The sequence below is a fragment of the Pleurodeles waltl genome, chromosome 4_2 (assembly GCF_031143425.1).
Source record: "Pleurodeles waltl isolate 20211129_DDA chromosome 4_2, aPleWal1.hap1.20221129, whole genome shotgun sequence".
NCBI lineage: Eukaryota > Metazoa > Chordata > Amphibia > Caudata > Salamandridae > Pleurodeles > Pleurodeles waltl.
Genome location: NC_090443.1, coordinates 467,997,403 through 468,016,949, shown reverse-complemented (window position 1 = coordinate 468,016,949; position 19,547 = coordinate 467,997,403). Strand labels below are relative to the sequence as shown.

Below are 19,547 nucleotides of genomic sequence, written 5' to 3'. Positions count from 1 at the left end.
CAAAATGCACCCTTGTGTCAATTTTGGAAGTAAGAGCACATTTTGCTTTAAAAAACAGAGAAATAAAGCAAAGTGCCACAGCAACTGCCAATCAGATTCTGGTCATTCACATTGTTCCCATGTATCAGTTATAGTATTTTGGTGCAAGTGGGGCATAATTATGCAATGTGGCGCAATGGTGTAATTTCGGGAATTTCGCATAACAAATGTAACTGAAATTTCCCAAAATTACATGAGATTACATCAGAGTATCGGAAATTTGCACAGGCCTAATTCTAAACTACAACAGCCACTCATATCTCAGTATTGAGATATTTAGAAGGCTCTAATCAATAAGATTTTAAATGGGCACCTATATCATCATTCATAGACAGTAAGAAAAGCTGTAAATAGCTCAGTGAACTGATCACATTAGAGAGAACAGTGCAGCCTGTAGGTTACTGATGTTACCTGGACTTGCCCTTCCTCATTGTCTAATGGGTTAGCCAGCCCTAACCACCTTCCTTCCCCTATTCGGTGGGAAGGCTTTAAGGCAGCATTGGTCCCATCATTGGTCCCATTTCCTGGGTTTCAAACACATTTTCCACACTTCTGTGGGGGACGAAATTGCTCATCCTGTGGTGAAGCAGGTCATCAATAAAGATGCAAAAGTAATCAGTCAGGACAAGGGGCAATATGAATGTAATTTTTAGTATCAGTATTTGTACAGTTATAATGGTCCTTGGCCTGTGAGAGATAGTTCTATAGTCATAAGTGCATTACGATGTGCCTTGCAACCGGATTCCTCATCACCTTCTCACCACCTTTGTACAGTAGAACAGCTTGCTGCAATGCCCTTCTTTTCCCACATTTAAGAAGAAGGTTTAGATGTGATGCAATCATTAGGAGCATTCCCTTGGTTCAAGACTACATTTCCCATGCATCCGTAGGCAAACTCAGCAGCTAGTACTCTAGAGATGCAGAATAAGCAAAGTCAAATCCTTTAAACATGACCAAAAGAGGATGGTCTGGCTGGAGCACACATCAGGAGTAGATAGTTGGTGGACCTGTTAACCTTAGTGTGGTCTTCCCCCGAAACTTGTGACTTCCTCCTCCACTTTTTCTGATCTCGTTGTTGCTTGCATTGGGACTCTGCACACTTTACCACTGCTAACGTGCTAAAGTGCATGCACTCACTCCTAAAATCATGGTAACTTTGACTTATACTGAAATAGTATATTTACTTTCCTTACAAGTCCCTAGTAAAATAGTACTACATATACCCAGGGAATGTACATTAAGGGGGTGATTCTGAGACTGGCGGGCGGCGGAGGCCGCCCGCCAGTCTTCCCCCGACAAAATACTGCTCTGCGGTCGCAAGACCGCTGAGGGTATTTTGAGATTTGCCCTGGGCTGGCGGGCGGCCGCCAAAAGGCCGCCCGCCAGCCCAGGGCAAATCTACCTTCCCACGAGGACGCCGGCTCCGAATGGAGCCGGCGTAGTGGGAAGGTGCGACGGGTGCAGTTGCACCCGTCGCGTATTTCAGTGTCTGCTTTGCAGACACTGAAATACTTTGTGGGGCTCTCTTACGGGGGCCCCTGCAGTGCCCATGCCATTGGCATGGGCACTGCAGGGGCCCCCAGGGGCCCCGCTGCACCCCCTACCGCCATCCTGTTCCTGGCGGGAGACCCGCCAGGAACAGGATGGCGGTAGGGGGTGTCAGAATCCCCATGGCGGCGGAGCACGCTCCGCCGCCATGGAGGATTCTCCCGAGCAGCGGAAAGTCGGCGGGAGACCGCCGACTTTCCGTTTCTGACCGCGGCTGAACCGCCGCGGTCAGAATGCTCGACGGAGCACCGCCAGCCTGTTGGCGGTGCTCCCGTGGTTGGTGACCCTGGCGGTCACCGACCGCCAGGGTCAGAATGACCCCCTAAATGCCACTAGTGGGCCTGTAGCACGGATTGTACCACTCACCTAAGTAGCCCTTTCAAACATGCCTCAGGCCTGCCAATGAAGCCGTAGGCAGTTTTAAACTGCCTTTTCAACCTAGTACAATGCTTCTTTTGCCAGGACCAAACTTTCCTTTTTAATACACACAAGTGACCACTAGGATAGGCCCTAGACAGATCCAGGTGCAAGGTACAGGGTATTTAAAATGCAGGACACGTACTTTCAAGTTTTATATGTCCTGGTAGTGAAATACTCCAAAATTCATGTTTCACCACTACATGGCCTGCCTCTCCCATAGGGTAACAATGGAGTGACCTTATTACATTTAGAAAGCTGTAATATCCATATGGGAACAAGTAGCCAGTTCATGTTTGGTGTCTTTGGAATTGTAATGAAAAATCCCCTCACATGGTGAAGTCAGATTGTTTATTACAATTTTAAAACTGCCACTGTTAGAAAGTAGGCATTTTCTGCCTTGTTAACACAGCTGGGATCATAGGGGAACATTGCAAGAGCCAACCTGCATCACTCCTGAATATAATCCAGACACACACAAGATGCAAGGGGTCTGAACAAACCAAACAACTCCAGGGTCATATTAGCCCTCTGTAATACTCTTGGAGTAAAGAAAATGGATCAGATATATCCTACAAAAAACTTTGTTTTACCCACCCATGGAGGCATGGAGGAACCCGATGATGAAATATGCCAACACACGGTAAGTGAGGGTTTTCCTACCTTAAAAGAAATTAATGAGTGGAATGTGGAATATCAGGAGAAAGCATGGAGCAGAGGGGAGTAGGAAGGGAATTAGGGATAAAAGGAACAAGGCATGTGCAGAGATGCAATACACAGAGGAAGCCAAGTGAAATCAATAGCAGCAAACTCTTTCAACACTCTCCATATCCACTGCACACATTCTCAAAATCCCTACCTGGTAAAAGTCTACAAGAGAATTCAAGCAGTGTGGCTATCCAGATGTATCTGACATCCATTGTCCATTTCACATGCCTTGTATCACCGGATTGCTGCCTCCGTAAGCTCCTCCATGAACGATCGCTCCACCTTGTTGAGGGCAAAATACATGATTAGTCCTCAAATTCTATCTTCCACTTGCCTGGACACCACACAATTGCAGTGTTACCCTAATTCAAAAGTTCTGATCTTACAAGTAGAAGCTCCTGTCAGCAACCCTGTGCAACCAAGCTGAGGACTTCAAAGAGGAGAATCTGCCTTGTCTCCTCCTCCATCTAGCTAATCTTAATCGCCATGTGTTACACTTGTGATCCCACGTCCTTCATTGAATATTGTGTGGCTGATTACTTTGCATTTCTACATGCTACAACAGAGATTCCACTGCTGTTGATGCATTCTTTACTTTATCCAGCTTGTCGTCTCCACAGGCATTTTTATGGGTGAGACTGAAATAAGTACCACTTTTATTGTTTTTGAGACATAATGAGGCATTCACAAAATCATAACACTATCACTATGCAGCAAAAGTGTACGATAACTGTGCACCATCTCAGTGGAGACTTAAACAAGACTGTACTAATCCCACATTAACTTTGTGTGGACTTGAACAGCAGTGTAATGACACTCTGTGGGATTCAAATTCTACTGCAATCACACACTATCTGTGTGGGCACTTGAAGCTCTCTTTCATTGTACACAAGCACAGTGGGGTCTTGGACAGCACTGTAATCACACCATAAATTTGTACGCTGTAATTTCACACCATCTCAGTGGGAACTTAACACTGTAAGCACACACCAACTCTACTGGGACTTGGGCAACACTATTCATACACTTTCTCTGTGGGGACTTGAAAACACTATAATCACAAGGTATTTCTTTGGTTACTAGAAACCCACTACCATTTCACACGATTTTTGTGGGAACCTGGACCTTACTGTGCTCGCACAGTATCTTTTAACACTATAATCACACATCAGCTCTGTTCGGACTTGAACAATACTAATCCCACACTAACTCTGTAGGGACTTGAACAGCAAGGTAATGACACTATCTCTGTGGGAGGACTTGAACTCTACTGTATTCACACACTATCTATGAGGGAGCTTGAAATACTCTTCAATGTACCTAAGCACTGTAAGGACTTGAACAGCACTGTAGTCACAAAGTATCTTTGAACTCTGTAATTAAACACCATCTCAGTGGGGACTTAAAACTAACACACCAACTCTGAGAGGACTTGGGCAACATTAATCACACTGTCTCTGTGTGGACTTGAAAAACAGTCTCTGAGATTCTACTCATATAACAGAAACCTGGAGTCAATGTGGACCCAAGGCGTCCCCAGATACAGAGGAGGGGAAGCTCTCAGAATAACTTGTATCACAGAGCTTAGATTCATGTAAAATTTTAGGCATATGTTCTGTGTCTAGGCCAATTCTACCTTGTTGTTTTAAATATGTGTGGAACAGTGCCCACATTTTTTCCAATGCTCGGATGTGTTATGTTTTTTAAAAATGCTTGTGCAATACTTGTTTTGTTTTTATTTACTGATCCATTTTGGATCAGTAAACAAAAAGAAAGAACACACCAATGTCATTTTGTAGGTGTACACATGTTGAATGCATACACGCACCGACAAAATGACATGGTGGCCATGCCATTACACTTTTTTCTAGAGATGGAGAGTTTTGCTGCATGATTAACAGGGGTGAAAGTTGTGATGGCTTTTTAAATGATGCAGCTAGTTTTGAAGATAGTGCTGCAAGTGGAAGTCATCAAGATGGAGTTGATGTGATTTGACAGGCTCTTGGTGATTCATGCGGCAGCCTGCAGGGTGCCCTTGCAAAACAGTGTAAACACACTATCTCTGTGGGAATTTGAACAACAAAGTAATCAGACATTATGTCTCTGCCCTGTAATCACATATCATCTCAGTGGGTATTTAAATAACACTGTGATCACACTGTATTTGTGGGGACCTGAGCAACACTGTAAACACACAACAGCGCTGTGGGGACTCAAACAACATTGCACACACACACCCACACCCTATCTCTGTGGGTACTTGAAATACAGTGTAATCAGACACTCTCTGTAGGGACTAGAACAACTTTGTCTGCATGCACTATCTGTGCGGTTTCTGAACAACACAGTAATCACACACTCTGGGGGTCATTTCAACCCTGGCGGTACAGGACCACCAGGGCTGAAATGACGGAAGCACCGCCAACAGGCTGGCGGTGCTTCCAGGGTCATTATGACCGCGGCGGAAGCGCCGCGGTCGCACCGCCGGGGCTGGCTGTTTCCCACCACAATGGCCCCGGCGGTAGTAATCCGCCAGGGCAGCGCTGCTAGCAGCGCTGCCCAGGGGATTACGAGTCCCCCTACCGCCAGCCTTAAAGGCTGGCGGTACGGGAGTCACGGGCCCCTGGTGGCCCCTGCACTGCCCATGCCACTGAGCAGCCTCAGGGAAGTTGGGAGTTTGTATCTATGGTACAGTGTCAGGAGTGAGTATTAAACTCAGGCCGGAGATCTCAACCTGTCCCATGTAAGGTGTGAGTAGCTTACCCAGGCCACAGACCTCAAGCTGTCCCAGGTCAGGTGTGAATAGTCAGAAGTTCTAAGGCAGTGCCTTGTTAAGTGTGAGTACTTCATCAGACCTAATTCTCTGCACTCTGGGGACCGTAGTTTACTTTTCCTTGTTGTAAATGCAGGAGTACAAGCAGACAATGAAAACACACCAATGAATGATGTCACCTGAAAGGGGAAGAATAATCAGTGATTTTTATGTTCCTTTCGTAGTATGACAACATGAAAGTGTTAAATTTTACTTTTACTTTTATTTTCATCACATGCTTTAAAATACATAAACATTTTTCACAGTTTTATAGTATAAATCAGGGAAGATATCAGTGGGCAGCTAATTGCATGTTTTTTGTCCTGATTTCCACCTCCTTAAGGTGTCTAAAAGTGAAGATGCTAAGCTCCAACCCTTATTACCAAGTTTTAAAGTTATCCATGCCTAGGGTATGTAATATCATCCTAATTAATTTTTATTATAATTGTTTTCATATGGAATCATTGAGGACCTGGAAGGCGCCATTATAAATCTAATGGATAGGGAACCGCAATTGTTTCTATTATCTGGGCAGGGGACTTTAATATTGTTAAATGTCAGCATAGGGGGTCATGGGCTTGCAAGGTTATAGACGAGCGAGGGGGGTCGCATGTGGACCAGTTTCAGCATTCTCCATTCGGGGAAGTCTTGACAATTTTTATTCTAGCTAATTACCTGTCCTTTACATCAGAGCTAATTAATGATCACAGTATGGTAGTTCTGGCTTTTGTAGGGAGAGGTAAAGAAAAGTAGCAGGATTGATCACATCCTCTTGTCTTAGGATTTAGTCCCCTTGCTTGAAGGATTCATGGTTCTCTCCTCCCCATTTAGTGATCATAATTACCTTGCTGTTAGTCTTGCATTGCCTCTACCAGGTTCTCAACTCATTAAGCCCAATCCCCCCCAAAAATATGCACCGAACAAGGAGGTACTTAGCAAATGGTCACACATTAACCCTGATGATATATTTAGGGACTGAAATGTGAAGAATCGGGTTGAGATTTTATGCTGTTTATCGGATGTCGTAGATCCAATAGATGTATGTGGAAGTTTTAGTGAGATATGCAAATCAGCCGCTATAGCACTAATCTCCAAAAAACCCAGAGCAGAGCCTCATGTGCAATCCTGGTTTAACCGTGATTGCACAAACATCTATAAAACATTAACAAAGGTTACCAGTATATTTCCCCAGGATCAGGCTGCAGTGAGAAAAGTGAGTAGGACCTATAATGAAGCTATTGAGAATAGACAAGCGGAGATCAGAATGTAAGCCTGGGAGTATATACAAAAAGCAGCCTTTTTAAAGGATAACAAGCATTTTGGGAGACTACTAGAAGACCGTTTTTTTCTCGAAAACTCACCTACAGATGTAGATATTAGTATATTGGAACAAGAATGGGTTGAGCTCTTTACAGATATTTTTAGCACATCTGAAGGAGCATATAAGTCTTCAACCATTAAGGCATCTTCTGTATTACACCTAGAACTCTGAAAATTTAGTGAGACAATCACAGTGGCTGAGGTCGACGCACAGCTTGCTCCGTGGCGAGAAAATCGCCGCACACGACTCTGATCGACGCGACACCTTTGGGGCGACCGGAACTTCGACGCACGGCCTCGCAAGGACAACGCCGCCCGACTTCCAGAGGGGAAATCGACGTGACGCCTGCCGTGAGAACGAGAATTCCACGCACAGCCTCCCGAAACGACGCGCAGCCGGAAAACAAGCCGAAGAATCCACGCACAGACCCCGGGACATGTGGTAATCACGCGACCCACAGAAAGAGACTGTCCGCGCGCCAGAAAACGACGCACGACTTCCCCGCGTGAAAAATAAAGACGCAAGTCCATGTGTGCAGAGGAGAAATCGACGCACACACCATTTTTCAACGTATCTCTTCTGCTGCGGCCCTTTGCGGAGATTTTCCACTTTAAACCAGATACTTGTGCTTGAAAGAGACTTTGTTTGCTTTTTAAAAGACTTAAGACACTTTATATCACTTTTCAGTGATATCTCTACAATTTCACATTGCATCTTTATTCGTTTTGACCTACAATTATCCTGATAAATATTATATATTTTTCTAAACACTGTGTGGTGTATTTTTGTGGTGATATATTGTGTTATTGTATGATTTATTGCACAAATACTTTACACATTGCCTTCTATGTTAAGCCTGACTGCTCGTGCCAAGTTACCAGAGGGTGGGCACAGGATAATTTTGGATTGTGTGTGATTTACCCTGACTAGAGTGAGGGTTCTTGCTTGGACAGAGGGTAACCTGACTGCCAACCAAAAACCCCATTTCTAACACTATACAGGAGGTAGTATAGGACCTTAGGATTCTTATCGCTTCCTTATACTTCCTTGTTCCTAAATTGATACAGGTAAGATGGATCCATTTCCTTCCAGGCTTCTTATAGACTTTACAGAACAGTGGCGCATGCTCAATAGTTTTAATGCTCCTCGTATTACATAAACTGCAGATTGAATCATCTTTATTGTTCCTCAGCTGATCCCATTTTACAATAAATACCCTAGTTTGCAGGATGTCATACCGGAATTTCATATAGAGTATTTTTGCACGCCTTGGGTGAATTACATCTAGCCACTCTTCAAAACTATGATTTGGTTTGATATTTAAAAACTGAGTGGTTAATCTTCCCAAACCGAAATTTCGATGGAGGCTTCAGGAGAACCTTTGAGTGGGCAGTAAGGGTATAAGGTTCCTCCCAGAGGGATTTAAGCCCAAGTTTAAAGAACCAAGACCTCATGTGACAAAGCCAGGGGAAGGATACAGATCTATCTAGGTCGACTAGTTTGATTAGTGCTTCTCTGTAATAAACCAGATCTGGTGCTTTCCAGAGCCGGCACCAATAGAGAAAAGGTCTTAAAATAGCCAAGTGGTCGATTTGCTTTATGTTCAGATCTGAAAAGATTCTGATCAGGGGTGTTGAGGCAGGTAACCCTAATATGCTTCTCATAAAGTTGTATTCTTTCAACGTTAGTTGTGTCAAATTTGCTGATCCCCATAGCTTTGCCCCGTATAAAGCAGCAGCTTGTGCTTTGTATCTATATGCCTCGAGCACGGGGGATACTACTTTTACCCTCGACTTTCGGTATTTGTTACTGAACGCTGTAGAATTGCACAAGGGATGCTTTAGCTATGTCCACATGGGGATCCCACGATAACTTGGAATCCAGCATTATACCTAGTAGTTCAAATGTTTTACATGTTCCAATGTTTGCCCATGGATCAAAATGTTCCTCTTAAGCAGTCTATGGGGTTTAACAATTAGGCATTTCATTTTATTTACATTAATTGTAGCCCCTTTGCCATGCAGTACTCATTGCATTTCTCTAATAGGGACTGTAGCCCCAAAGGCATTTTGGGCATTAAAATTGTATAATCTGCAAAGAGAAGTGCACGGACAAAATCCCCACTTAATCTTGGGGAATCGTTGACACATTGTTTAAGGTAATTAACTACATCATTAATGTAGTGAGAGAATAGGGTAGGTGCGAGGACGCACTCCTGTCTCACTCCCCTATTAATGGGGATAGGATCTGTTCGTTCCCAATTCGGACCCCCCCTAACCTTTGCATAGTTGTTTTCATGTAGCCTAATTATCTGGGCTAAAAGATGTTCTGGGATACCTTGTTTTCCTTAACGAGGCCCATAGGTTGCCCCTCGGAACCAGATCAAATGCAATATAAAGGAGGCTTTTTTTCAATTTAGAGTATTTCCACATATTACATAGGAGCCTGAAGACCTGGTCGATTGCAGTGGTTCTTCGCCTCAAGCCTGCTTTGCAAGATGTTAAAATGTTGCCCTCCTCCATCCAATCAGTAATTCTATTTAGCAGCTGTTTGGCATAGATTTTTTGTGATACATCAATCAGACTAATCGGCCAATAGTTTCCAGGCTCTTGCCTAGATCCTTTTTTATGGATTGGAATAATGTCCGCACCTTTCCACGATTCGGGGACAGGGCCTCCCTTTGCTATTGCTTTGCTAATTAGGTTTATGTATGGGGCCCATATGTCAATACTATGGGGGTCATTCTGACCCTGGCGGCCGGTGGCCGCCAGGGCCACCGACCACGGGAGCACCGCCAACAGGCTGGCGGTGCTCCAACGAGCATTCTGACCGCGGCGGTTCAGCCGCGGTCAGAAGCGGAAAGTCAGCGGTCTCCCGCTGACTTTCCGCTGCTCGTTTGAATCCTCCATGGCTGCGGAGCACGCTCCGCAGCCATGAGGATTCTGACCCCCCCTACCGCCATCCTGTTCATGGCGGGAAAGCCGCCATGAACAGGATGGCGGTAGGGGGGGTCGCGGGGCCCCTGGGGGCCCCTGCCGTGCCCATGCCAATGGCATGGGCACGGCAGGGGCCCCCGTAAGAGGGCCCCGCAAGGTATTTCAGTGTCTGCCTTGCAGACACTGAAATACGCGACGGGTGCTACTGCACCCGTCGCACCTTCCCACTCCGCCGGCTCGATTACGAGCCGGCATCCTCGTGGGAAGGGAGTTTTTCCCTGGGCTGGCGGGCGGTCTTTTGGAGACCGCCCGCCAGCCCAGGGAAAAACTCATAATACCCTCCGCGGTCTTCTGACCGCGGAGCGGTATTATGGGGGCGGAATTCTGGCGGGCGGCCTCCGCCGCCCGCCAGAATTAGAATCACCCCCTATGTCTGAATAGATCCTCAGGGATCTTATCCAGACCTGGGACTTTACCTAATTTAATGGTTCGTATAGCCACTACTGTTTCATCTAGACTAAAGCAAATAGTCTCTCGTGAACCTAGTGTTGTTATTTGCTCCCCGGTAGGATTGAGATGGTAAGGGTACTCCGTTGGATCTGAGTAAAAATCAGTGAAGTGGCTGACCCATGTACCAGGCTCAATATAGTGCTCGGTGTCAGATATTCCCTCTTTAATTCAATGTGCAACTCCTCCAAAAGGTTACTGTATCTTTATGTCTAGCTGCAGCAAAGAGGTCAGCCCAATTGTGATCCTCCCAGTTTTTATCTGCCTTGGCCAAGATTTTCCTGTAACTAGCCCTTGCTTATTGTATTCCTATTGGGTTTTTCTACTTTAGGGCTTGAAATAATAGTTTCTTCCCTTCTTTACATTCAGTTGTATACCAGAGATTGGACTGCCTAGGGCGGTTTCCTCACTGATCTAACTTTTGTTGTGTTATTTTAGTAAAGCAAGGCCTCAAGGATATACTCAGGGATTGGTGTATGGCAAGTATTTGTATTTCAGTGGAATGTCTATGGAATATGGGTTCAACCAGCTGACGAATAGATTATATATATTCACCATAACCTCCAAACTACTCAGTACTGAAGCCCTTTTTACTGACCTACGATTATTACTGACAGAAGGTTTAAATTCTATCCTGGTCCTCCTTTGACAACTTAAATCTGGGTGCTACCCCCTCAGTTCTATAATTAACAGAAAGTGATCACTTTCTCTTTTATTGTCTATTTTAAATGTTGTTATCCTATCCATTGAAGTTATACTGTGCATAATATAATCGAGTCTTGAGCGTACCCTGCCTCTTTGAAATGAATCCAAGTTGGAACCCTCCTGTACTATTCCACCATTGCATGCCCATGTGTATAGTTCATCAAGTCAGGTTTCTGCTTTGTATACACAGCTTGTATCATGTTCTAAAAATAAAACTACAAGTCCCAGAATGCAAAGCTGAAACATAAACTAAATGAGCGAATCACGCATCGAACTAGGGAGCTGGACTACTCTACGAATACTACTCCAAGGGCTGTTTTCTAGCTTGTATCACCTTATAAAAAGAAACTACAAGTCCCAGAATGAATATGTGTGCTGCAAAGAATGTGTACTAAGCAGATCAGAGTGCATATAATGTAAAAATGTCAAAACCTAACTCTGGCGATTAATGTTCTTTTTAGAGACAGAACTTACTTTTGTCTAGTGGAAGTTTTGACTGGTTATAAGGTAGTGCGGAGGGTTAATGTTCTTTCTGGAGATAGAAGATACTTTTGTCTACTAGAACTTGGAGTCATCATAAGGTAGCACACAGGGTTAAGGTGCCTTCTGCAAAGAATGTGTACTAGGCAAATCACAAAGTGCATGTAATGTAAAAATATCAAAATTACACTGGTGGTTTATTTTCTTACTGGAGAAAGAATGCACTTTTGTCTAATGGAAGCTTGGAGTCATCATAAGGTAGTGCGCACGGTTAATATGCCTGCAGCAAAGAACGTGTACTAAGCAGATCAGAGTGCATATAATGTAAAAATTATACCGTCGATCGAGTTCGCGCTCTGAGTGCTGCGACAAAAAGAAAGTAGTTCTCTCATGCTGAAGTACTTCGGCAATCATTCAATTATCCCTGTAACAGGGTCGGTACTAAAAACAGGAACCAAACTGCACTAAGGCAGGACAAACGTAAAGCATTTATCAATGACATCAAGTGATTTTTGAAAGGCAAGCCCACGAATGAATGAAAGTGATGGGCGTGAGGTGGCCGTGGTTAAAAGCCCATAATACTTACAACAGGTCAAAGCGATCTAAAACTGACTAATACCTGCTGCCCAATCCATTCTTACAGCTTTTGGTGGCCTGGCATTGCATTAATTGTCAGACTTGTAGGAGTGCAATGGTTAGTAGTTGTGCTGGTCCTCTCACCGGCCAGATTTTCAGAGGCAGTGGATTGTACAAGCTGCAGTGACCGCCTGAGGAGGGTCCTGGTACTTATTCTTTTTTGTTTGCAATCTAAACACTGTTTTTTCTACAACTTAATTTCATATTGTCTTATCTCGGTTTTGTAGTAGTCTCTGAATAGCCAGTCTCTATGAACCACTAGTGACCACAGAGCAGGTTATTGCTAGTACCAGGGAGGAGGTGAGGTGCTCAACAGGTGTTGGGCTTTGCGTTTCAGGATAAAATCTGATGTTGTTCGTATAAACATTTTATTAGTCCACCAGGCCAAATGTTGACATTCTTTTCTTAGCCTATCACCATGTGGTAGGCATATTTTGACTCCCTTTATTGCACCTTCCAGTGTGCCGTTGGCTAACAGGTCAGGGTTGGTGGAGAGTGCACCTGGATCACGATTCACCAAAATGTCAGGGGTATCTGAATACACTGTTCACATCTGAAGATATCACAAGGTTGGCAGCTTTTCCTACCTTTAACTTTCATAGTTTCTGTTTCGTTGGATGGGCAAGAAGCGTGCACTACAGAAAGTAAACTGGGCTCTCTTCTTGACCATACCTTAATGACTCACAAGACAAGGATTAGGAAGGGATGGGGGTACAGAAGAAAACAAGGTGAGGTCATTTTTAACAGTCGCTGCCTACGGCTACCTCCAGTTGACGTCAATGAAGGGGTTCCACATGACAGGGGACGTACACATTCCCCTTTGTGTTTCCTGAGATATAAAACGGTGCCCTCATCACGTCTCTCAGTTCAAAGTGCTATGAAGACAACAGATTCATAGTTCTTTTAAGATAGCCCATGTGCTCTGTTTGCCTGTAGTAACAATCAGCTTTTAGAATTCAGAGATGCCTCCTTTAGTTTATTCATCTGCTGCAGTGGTCTACTTGCTACTGTCTAACCAGAACTTTAGAATGTGTGTAAAGACATCTCAGTAGGTTAATGTACATTATACAGAGCAAACATTAGGTGTGAAGCAAGTCACAATTTTCTGATTCTGGCACGACCTGGGGTGTTCAGTAGAGTTTATAAGCACAAAAGGGTTTTTTGATTGCAATAGCCCAAGCATATGCGACGTAATACTCCCATCTGATATTCATCCATCACTATCCTGTAAGTTGTGAGACCATTTCCTTTGCAAGTTTGTGAGAAGTTGGTATTGTCCCTTGGCTTTGGGGATTGCTGAAGAATGGTGCACTGAAAACCCTTAGTCCTACTTCTCTGTTTTTGTCTCTCAAATACCTGTTGACTAATCAGATGTTACCAGGTTATCTGTGAAATCCTGCTTTCCATATTTTGGTGTGCCTCTTTCTGCATGTTGCCCTGGCCTTTGCTGCAGCAGTCCACCAATGGAGAGTTAAAAAAAAATATATATTGTCATTAACCAATGTACATTTTGCTTGTAAACATGCCTACAGAAATTACTGCACTATTTGAAATTATGCATATATATTGCTTCTTACTACTGACAAGATGCTGAAGCTCTTTCACCTTTACATGAACATGAAGCAAAATGAGGTTATGGCTAAGACGCTTATCTGTAACAGGTGCTGCAAAGCAAGTAGTCATTCAAGCTGTCACCTACCTTTTGGGATCACAATGTAAGGAAAGTGGTACAGTTCTGTTCAGCACAGTCTATGGTTTCTAGCATCCGCCTGCAACAGATGAGCATCCCTCCTAGAGGATGAGTCTCAGAAAGCCACTGAGTCTGATCCTCTAAGGATGATAGTGATGCAACTCATAATGAGTACATGGTGTGCCCGGGAGAGCAGGAGTGAACTAACTGAAAAATGCTGCAGAGTGAATTGTTTGGTTTCAATTAGGGTAAACGTAAAAGGGTTAAGGAAGAAGAGTGTTGAAGAATATGGAATGTTTTAGTAGGACCATCGAGGGGTGGATTGGTGCAACAGTCAGTAGTGAGAGGTGCAAAGTCCAAGGAGAGGGAGCTGTGGTGACTAACTTTGGGGAAGAATGAGGCTAGGAAAGGAGAGAAGAAGGGGCTTAAACAAAGCATTGATTGAGGAAAGGGGTAAGGGAAACCATGACAGGGGATCTGGCCGTTAACCCTACTAGACAAATGCATCAAAAAGTCAAACTGCTATAGAATTTGGTGCGTAATGCCACACGATTTGCTTTTTTTGCCACATAATTGGGATAATCTGCAGCCTAAAGTAGTCGTTCATTGTTACACAATCCTCAATAGAATCATCAATGGTAATGATCCGCAAAGTGCGTTGGGATATAATGATGTCATCCATATTTCACGGGGACCTGTGAGATTTTTCTAAACTTCATGGATCCCTGTAAAATATAGGTTTTTCTACCAATATATTTTGTGTAATAAAAGGACCCAAACATGTAGAGAGAGCTAACAAATTGGTTGTAAAGTATCAGGAAGTGACAATTTTCCGGTCAGCTGGGGTAGCTATGCATGCAAACATTTTAGCAGAATACTGAATTGGATGAGTTCTTATTAGCATCAATTCTACTAGTAATCCTGTTAGTATAATTTTCTTTCAGGTTTTCCTACACAAACTATTCAGATTTCAGTAATCATGTTCCAAATTCTTAATAAGCCTTAATCATGTCCATGAGTTACTTTGCAAGAATCATGCCCTCATGGATTGTTTGGTAATGTAATCAGTCCTACATACGATATTTTGCCAGAGTAGACATGCCCATGTGTGTTATTCTAACAGTAAACACCCATTAAATATTTTGTCGGTAATCATGCCAGTTGCTAGCTGTTTAGTCTGTTATCAAGCTCCTTTTTTTTAAGTCGAGCGTGAAAGTGCTTTGGCCTGTTGTATGTATTGTGGGCTTTTACCCACTCCCATCTCACACCCACCCGTTTCACTCGTTAATGGGTTTGCCTTTCAAAAATCCCTTGATGTCATTGGTAAATGCTTTTCATTTATCCCGCCTTGGGGCGGTTTTGTTATCGCCTTGCAGACTGCTCTTGTTACATGGATTATTGCACGATTGTCCATATACTTCAGCGTGGGTGATTTCTTTTTCTTTTCTCTCTCCCCTTCGTGCTGCATGGTGGTCATGGCGCTCACAGCACGAACAGGCACAATAGAGGAGCAACAAGACCCGGCTGAACCAAAACCTGAATATGTCTCCATACACAACAATGAAATTCCCTAATCCCTGCACCAGATTTTCAGGAGGGGGCCTCATTGCCCTCCACACTTTTCCATTGTACGCACCCATCCCTCCTCCCCCATATCTTTAATTTCCCCTACCTTTAAGGGCTTGACACACGATCCATGGCTGGGACTTGGGCTGCGGTTTTTACAGCTCGGCCCATCTCCCGCCACCCACAGGTCTCTCCCCCCTGTTCTACTGTGATTATTGGCAGACACTCACCTTATACAGCTCCAAACGAAAGCGGGTCAATGCAGAGGCCTTTGGGAACAGCAGACATGCACCACAGCACACCGCATACCCCTTGATCTGACATTTACTTGGGCACTTTATGCCATGTTTACAGTATGTCTTGATTTGTGTTCACGGTCTGAGCAGTCAACAGTGGGAGGGGTGACTGCCAAATTGTTTCTTCAGTTATCCAGAAACTGTAAAAAGTGTAACAAGGACTAACCTTGGCCACGTCACAACGTCACTTCACTGTGCACCACCATATGTGTGTGACCTACTAGCGAAAAATGTGGTTACCGCGGAGTCTGTGCACAATTATGTTATGCAAATGTTGTTCCATTAACATGCAAATAACCTAATGAAAATACCACATACATGGCGTTTTACCAGAAACATGTTGACAGAGATTTGTCAATGCCACTCATGTAGTGGTGTAAAAATGCAAGGTAATTTACCACTAACCATGTAAATGTACCCAACTGCATGCAGTTAATGTTACCTGTGTAACAATGTAGCCACGTGAATGCCATGTAAATTGCAATGTGTAATGTTACTATTCAAACTGTGATGGTGGGATAGTGAAAGTGGTATTCTATTGGAATTAGCATGGCAGATTTAAATTAGGATGCTAAATGACAACATTCTCTTTTTTTTTTGCTGCACATAGAGGAAGAAGGTAAATAGAAATGCTTTAGCTATATGCAGGGCCACTGGAATTATATGGAAGAAAAAGACGAAATTATGAGGCAGGGTTGACCAATTTATGTGGCAAGAAAAGTCCAGATATGAATTTACAATGCCAATAGCTCTAACACAAGCAAATGTGAGACTTGTTGCATTGCAAATGCTTGTTTTCCAGTATCAGTGTCCTTGTCAGATACTTATTGTGCGGGTTATATTGCCATTGAATATGCCCCATTGGTTAATGTCAGTTATAATTCCTCATTAGTTATTTTGCCAGTCATTATTCCCTCCCATTAGCTATTTTTCTATCACTGAAAACATTAGTTTTTCACTAGTAATAATTGTCCCTTAACATAGAAATCGTTTTAACCTACTCAGTAAGTCATCCTTAAGGTGGGTAGGTTTGGCAGATATATATAGAGTAAAACATGTTACTTTTCCACCTTCATTCTTAAGTACTTACTAATTTAATAATTACTATTTTTCATGTGATTTCAGTGTCAGCAAGAAATCCGTGCGACCTCAGGATTTTGGGACCTGTCCCTCTGTTTGCAGAATATGGAAAATCCATCTCTCTGAACTGCACTATGAGGTGCCCAAACTCCGCAAAAGGCTGGGAGACCTCTTTGAAGAAGACTGAGCTAAGTGAAGGCTCTTACTGGACATGGACTACTGTGGCCATAGGAGAGTGGGTGTCCTACCCACAATGCTACGTCATAGATGTGGAAGGGGACGTATCAGTAACCAATACAACCATCAAAGCTTATCGTAAGTTCTTGGTAGCGTGGCTATGATGCAGTGATTTGTAGGACAAATAAGGATAAATAAAAAACAAAAACAGTGATTCTGACATGCCAGATTTTTCGAACGGTGAATGGAAAAATAATTGGCCGTTTTTTAAAATGCATTCTAATAGTAATGGCAAGGCCAGATTTAGCAGAGGCGACCCACCTAGCAAGAATCTTTATTGACGCCTTGCTCCCATCCCCTCCTTAGTGCCCTCTTCCTCCATAGATTCTCTCACCGTCTTCCTCCAAAGGTGCCCCTCATCTCTTCATAGCCCATCTCTTACTTTTATTTAACCTGGTTTGTAGTGCTGCTTATCCAGTGAGGGGTGTCAGAGAGCTTTACATCACTCAAACATATTATAAAGAGACAATAAACCATGCAAGTGTGTAAATCAGGTTAGGAAATATATGACAAAGCGGACTACAAGGCAAAGAAGCCTCGTGTTATCCATACTAGTAGGGATTATATTGTCTTGAGAAGCACAAACTCGGAATTTAAAATGTGTTGGGGGTTATCTATTTTATAAAAATATATTACTCCATACAGCATCCATTTTAGGACATCCTCCTTCCTCACTCCTCATCCCCACTTCTCATCCCTGCTTCTCATCCATCATCCCTACTTCTCATCCATCATCCCCACTTCTCTTCCATCATCCCCACTTCTCTTCCATCATCCCTACTTCTCATCCATCATCCCTACTTCTCATCCATCATATATTATCCCTACTTCTCATCCATCATCCCTACTTCTCTTCCATCATCCCTACTTCTCATCCCTGTGTCTCATCCCTGCTTCTTATCCATCATCCCTACTTCTCATCCATCATCCCTGCTTCTCTTCCATCATCCCTATTTCTCTTCCATCATCCCTACTTCTCATCCATCATATATCAACCCTACTTCTCATCCATCATCCCTACTTCTCATCCATCATACATCATCCCTACTTCTCATCCATCACCCCTACTTCTCATCCATCATCCCTGCTTCTCTTCCATCTTCCCTACTTCTCATCCATCATCCCTGCTTCTCATCCATCATCCCTACTCCTCATCCTCATCTCTGCTTCTCATCCATCATACATCATCCCTACTTGTCACTTCTCATCCCTCATCCCTAATTCTCATCCATCATACATCATCCCTACTTCTCATCCATCATCCCTACTTCTCGTCCATCATCCCTGCTTCTCATCCATCATACATCATCCTTACTTCTCATCCATCATCCCTGCTTCTCTTCCATCAGCCCTACTCCTCATCCCTGCTTCTCATCCCTACTTCTCTTCCATCATCCCTACTTCTCATCCCTCATCCCTGCTTCTCATCCCTACTTCTCATCCATCATTCCTACTTCTCATGCCTCAGCCATCATCCCTACTCCTCATCCATCATCCCTACTTCTCATCCATCATAAATCAACCCTACTTCTCATCCATCGTCCCTACTTCTCATCCATCATACATCATCCCTACTTCTCATCCATCACCCCTACTTCTCATCCATCATCCCTGCTTCTCTTCCATCTTCCCTACTTCTCATCCATCATCCCTGCTTCTCATCCATCATCCCTACTCCTCATCCTCATCCCTGCTTCTCATCCATCATACATCATCCCTACTTCTCACTTCTCATCCATCATCCCTACTTCTCATCCATCATACATCATCCCTACTTCTCATCTATCATCCCTACTTCTCGTCCATCATCCCTGCTTCTCATCCATCATACATCATCCTTACTTCTCATCCATCATCCCTGATTCTCTTCCATCACCCCTACTCCTCATCCCTGCTTCTCATCCCTACTTCTCTTCCATCATCCCTACTTCTCATCCCTCATCCCTGCTTCTCATCCCCACTTCTCATCCATCTTCCTACTTCTCATGCCTCAGCCATCATCCCTACTCCTCATCTATCATCCCTACTCCTCATTCCTCATCCCTCAGTCATACCAACACATTTTCAGTTTTGTGAAACATACCTTCACACAGATTGGTTAGGAACAGCCAATCAGATTTATGAGAGAGAGCTGCATTCTATTTCAATGAAAAACAGCCTCCTCATTGCACATGGTGGGTGAAGAGAGGGAAGAGGAAATGCAACTGTGTGTTTGTTTCCAGTGAATTCAAGGCTGCACAATATTTCATTTTATTTAACTCAGTGTTTTTCTTTTTGCACAGGCCTCTGCAGAAAGCTCTGCTGGGTTGGGATATACAAGGAGTGCACAGCCTTGGCCATAAACCAGCTGTTGGAGAAAGGGTTATACAGGTCATCTACAGTTCAACCGAAAACCTTTCTGGTTTCAGTTTCATCTGTAGAAACAAAATGTTTAAAATCAACTCTGGTGACAGTGCAATCCAATTCATCCAAACCTTTTCTGGTTTCATTTTTATTTATAACAAATAAAGGGGGTCATTCTGACCCTGGCGGTCGGTGACCGCCAGGGTCACCGACCACGGGAGCACCG

The 19,547-nt window shown here is 43.7% G+C and overlaps 1 protein-coding gene across 7 annotated transcripts in view; it reads left to right on the top strand.

Annotated features, from left to right (window-relative positions):
• Positions 1–19,547, top strand: part of ICAM5 (intercellular adhesion molecule 5) — a 375,719-nt gene that overhangs the window by 33,436 nt on the left and 322,736 nt on the right. For all 7 annotated transcript variants that reach the window (XM_069231795.1, XM_069231796.1, XM_069231797.1 and 4 more), the window contains exon 2: positions 16,787–17,056. In XM_069231795.1, coding sequence (XP_069087896.1) covers positions 16,787–17,056 — 270 coding nt within the window. The remainder of the gene's footprint in view (positions 1–16,786; positions 17,057–19,547) is intronic.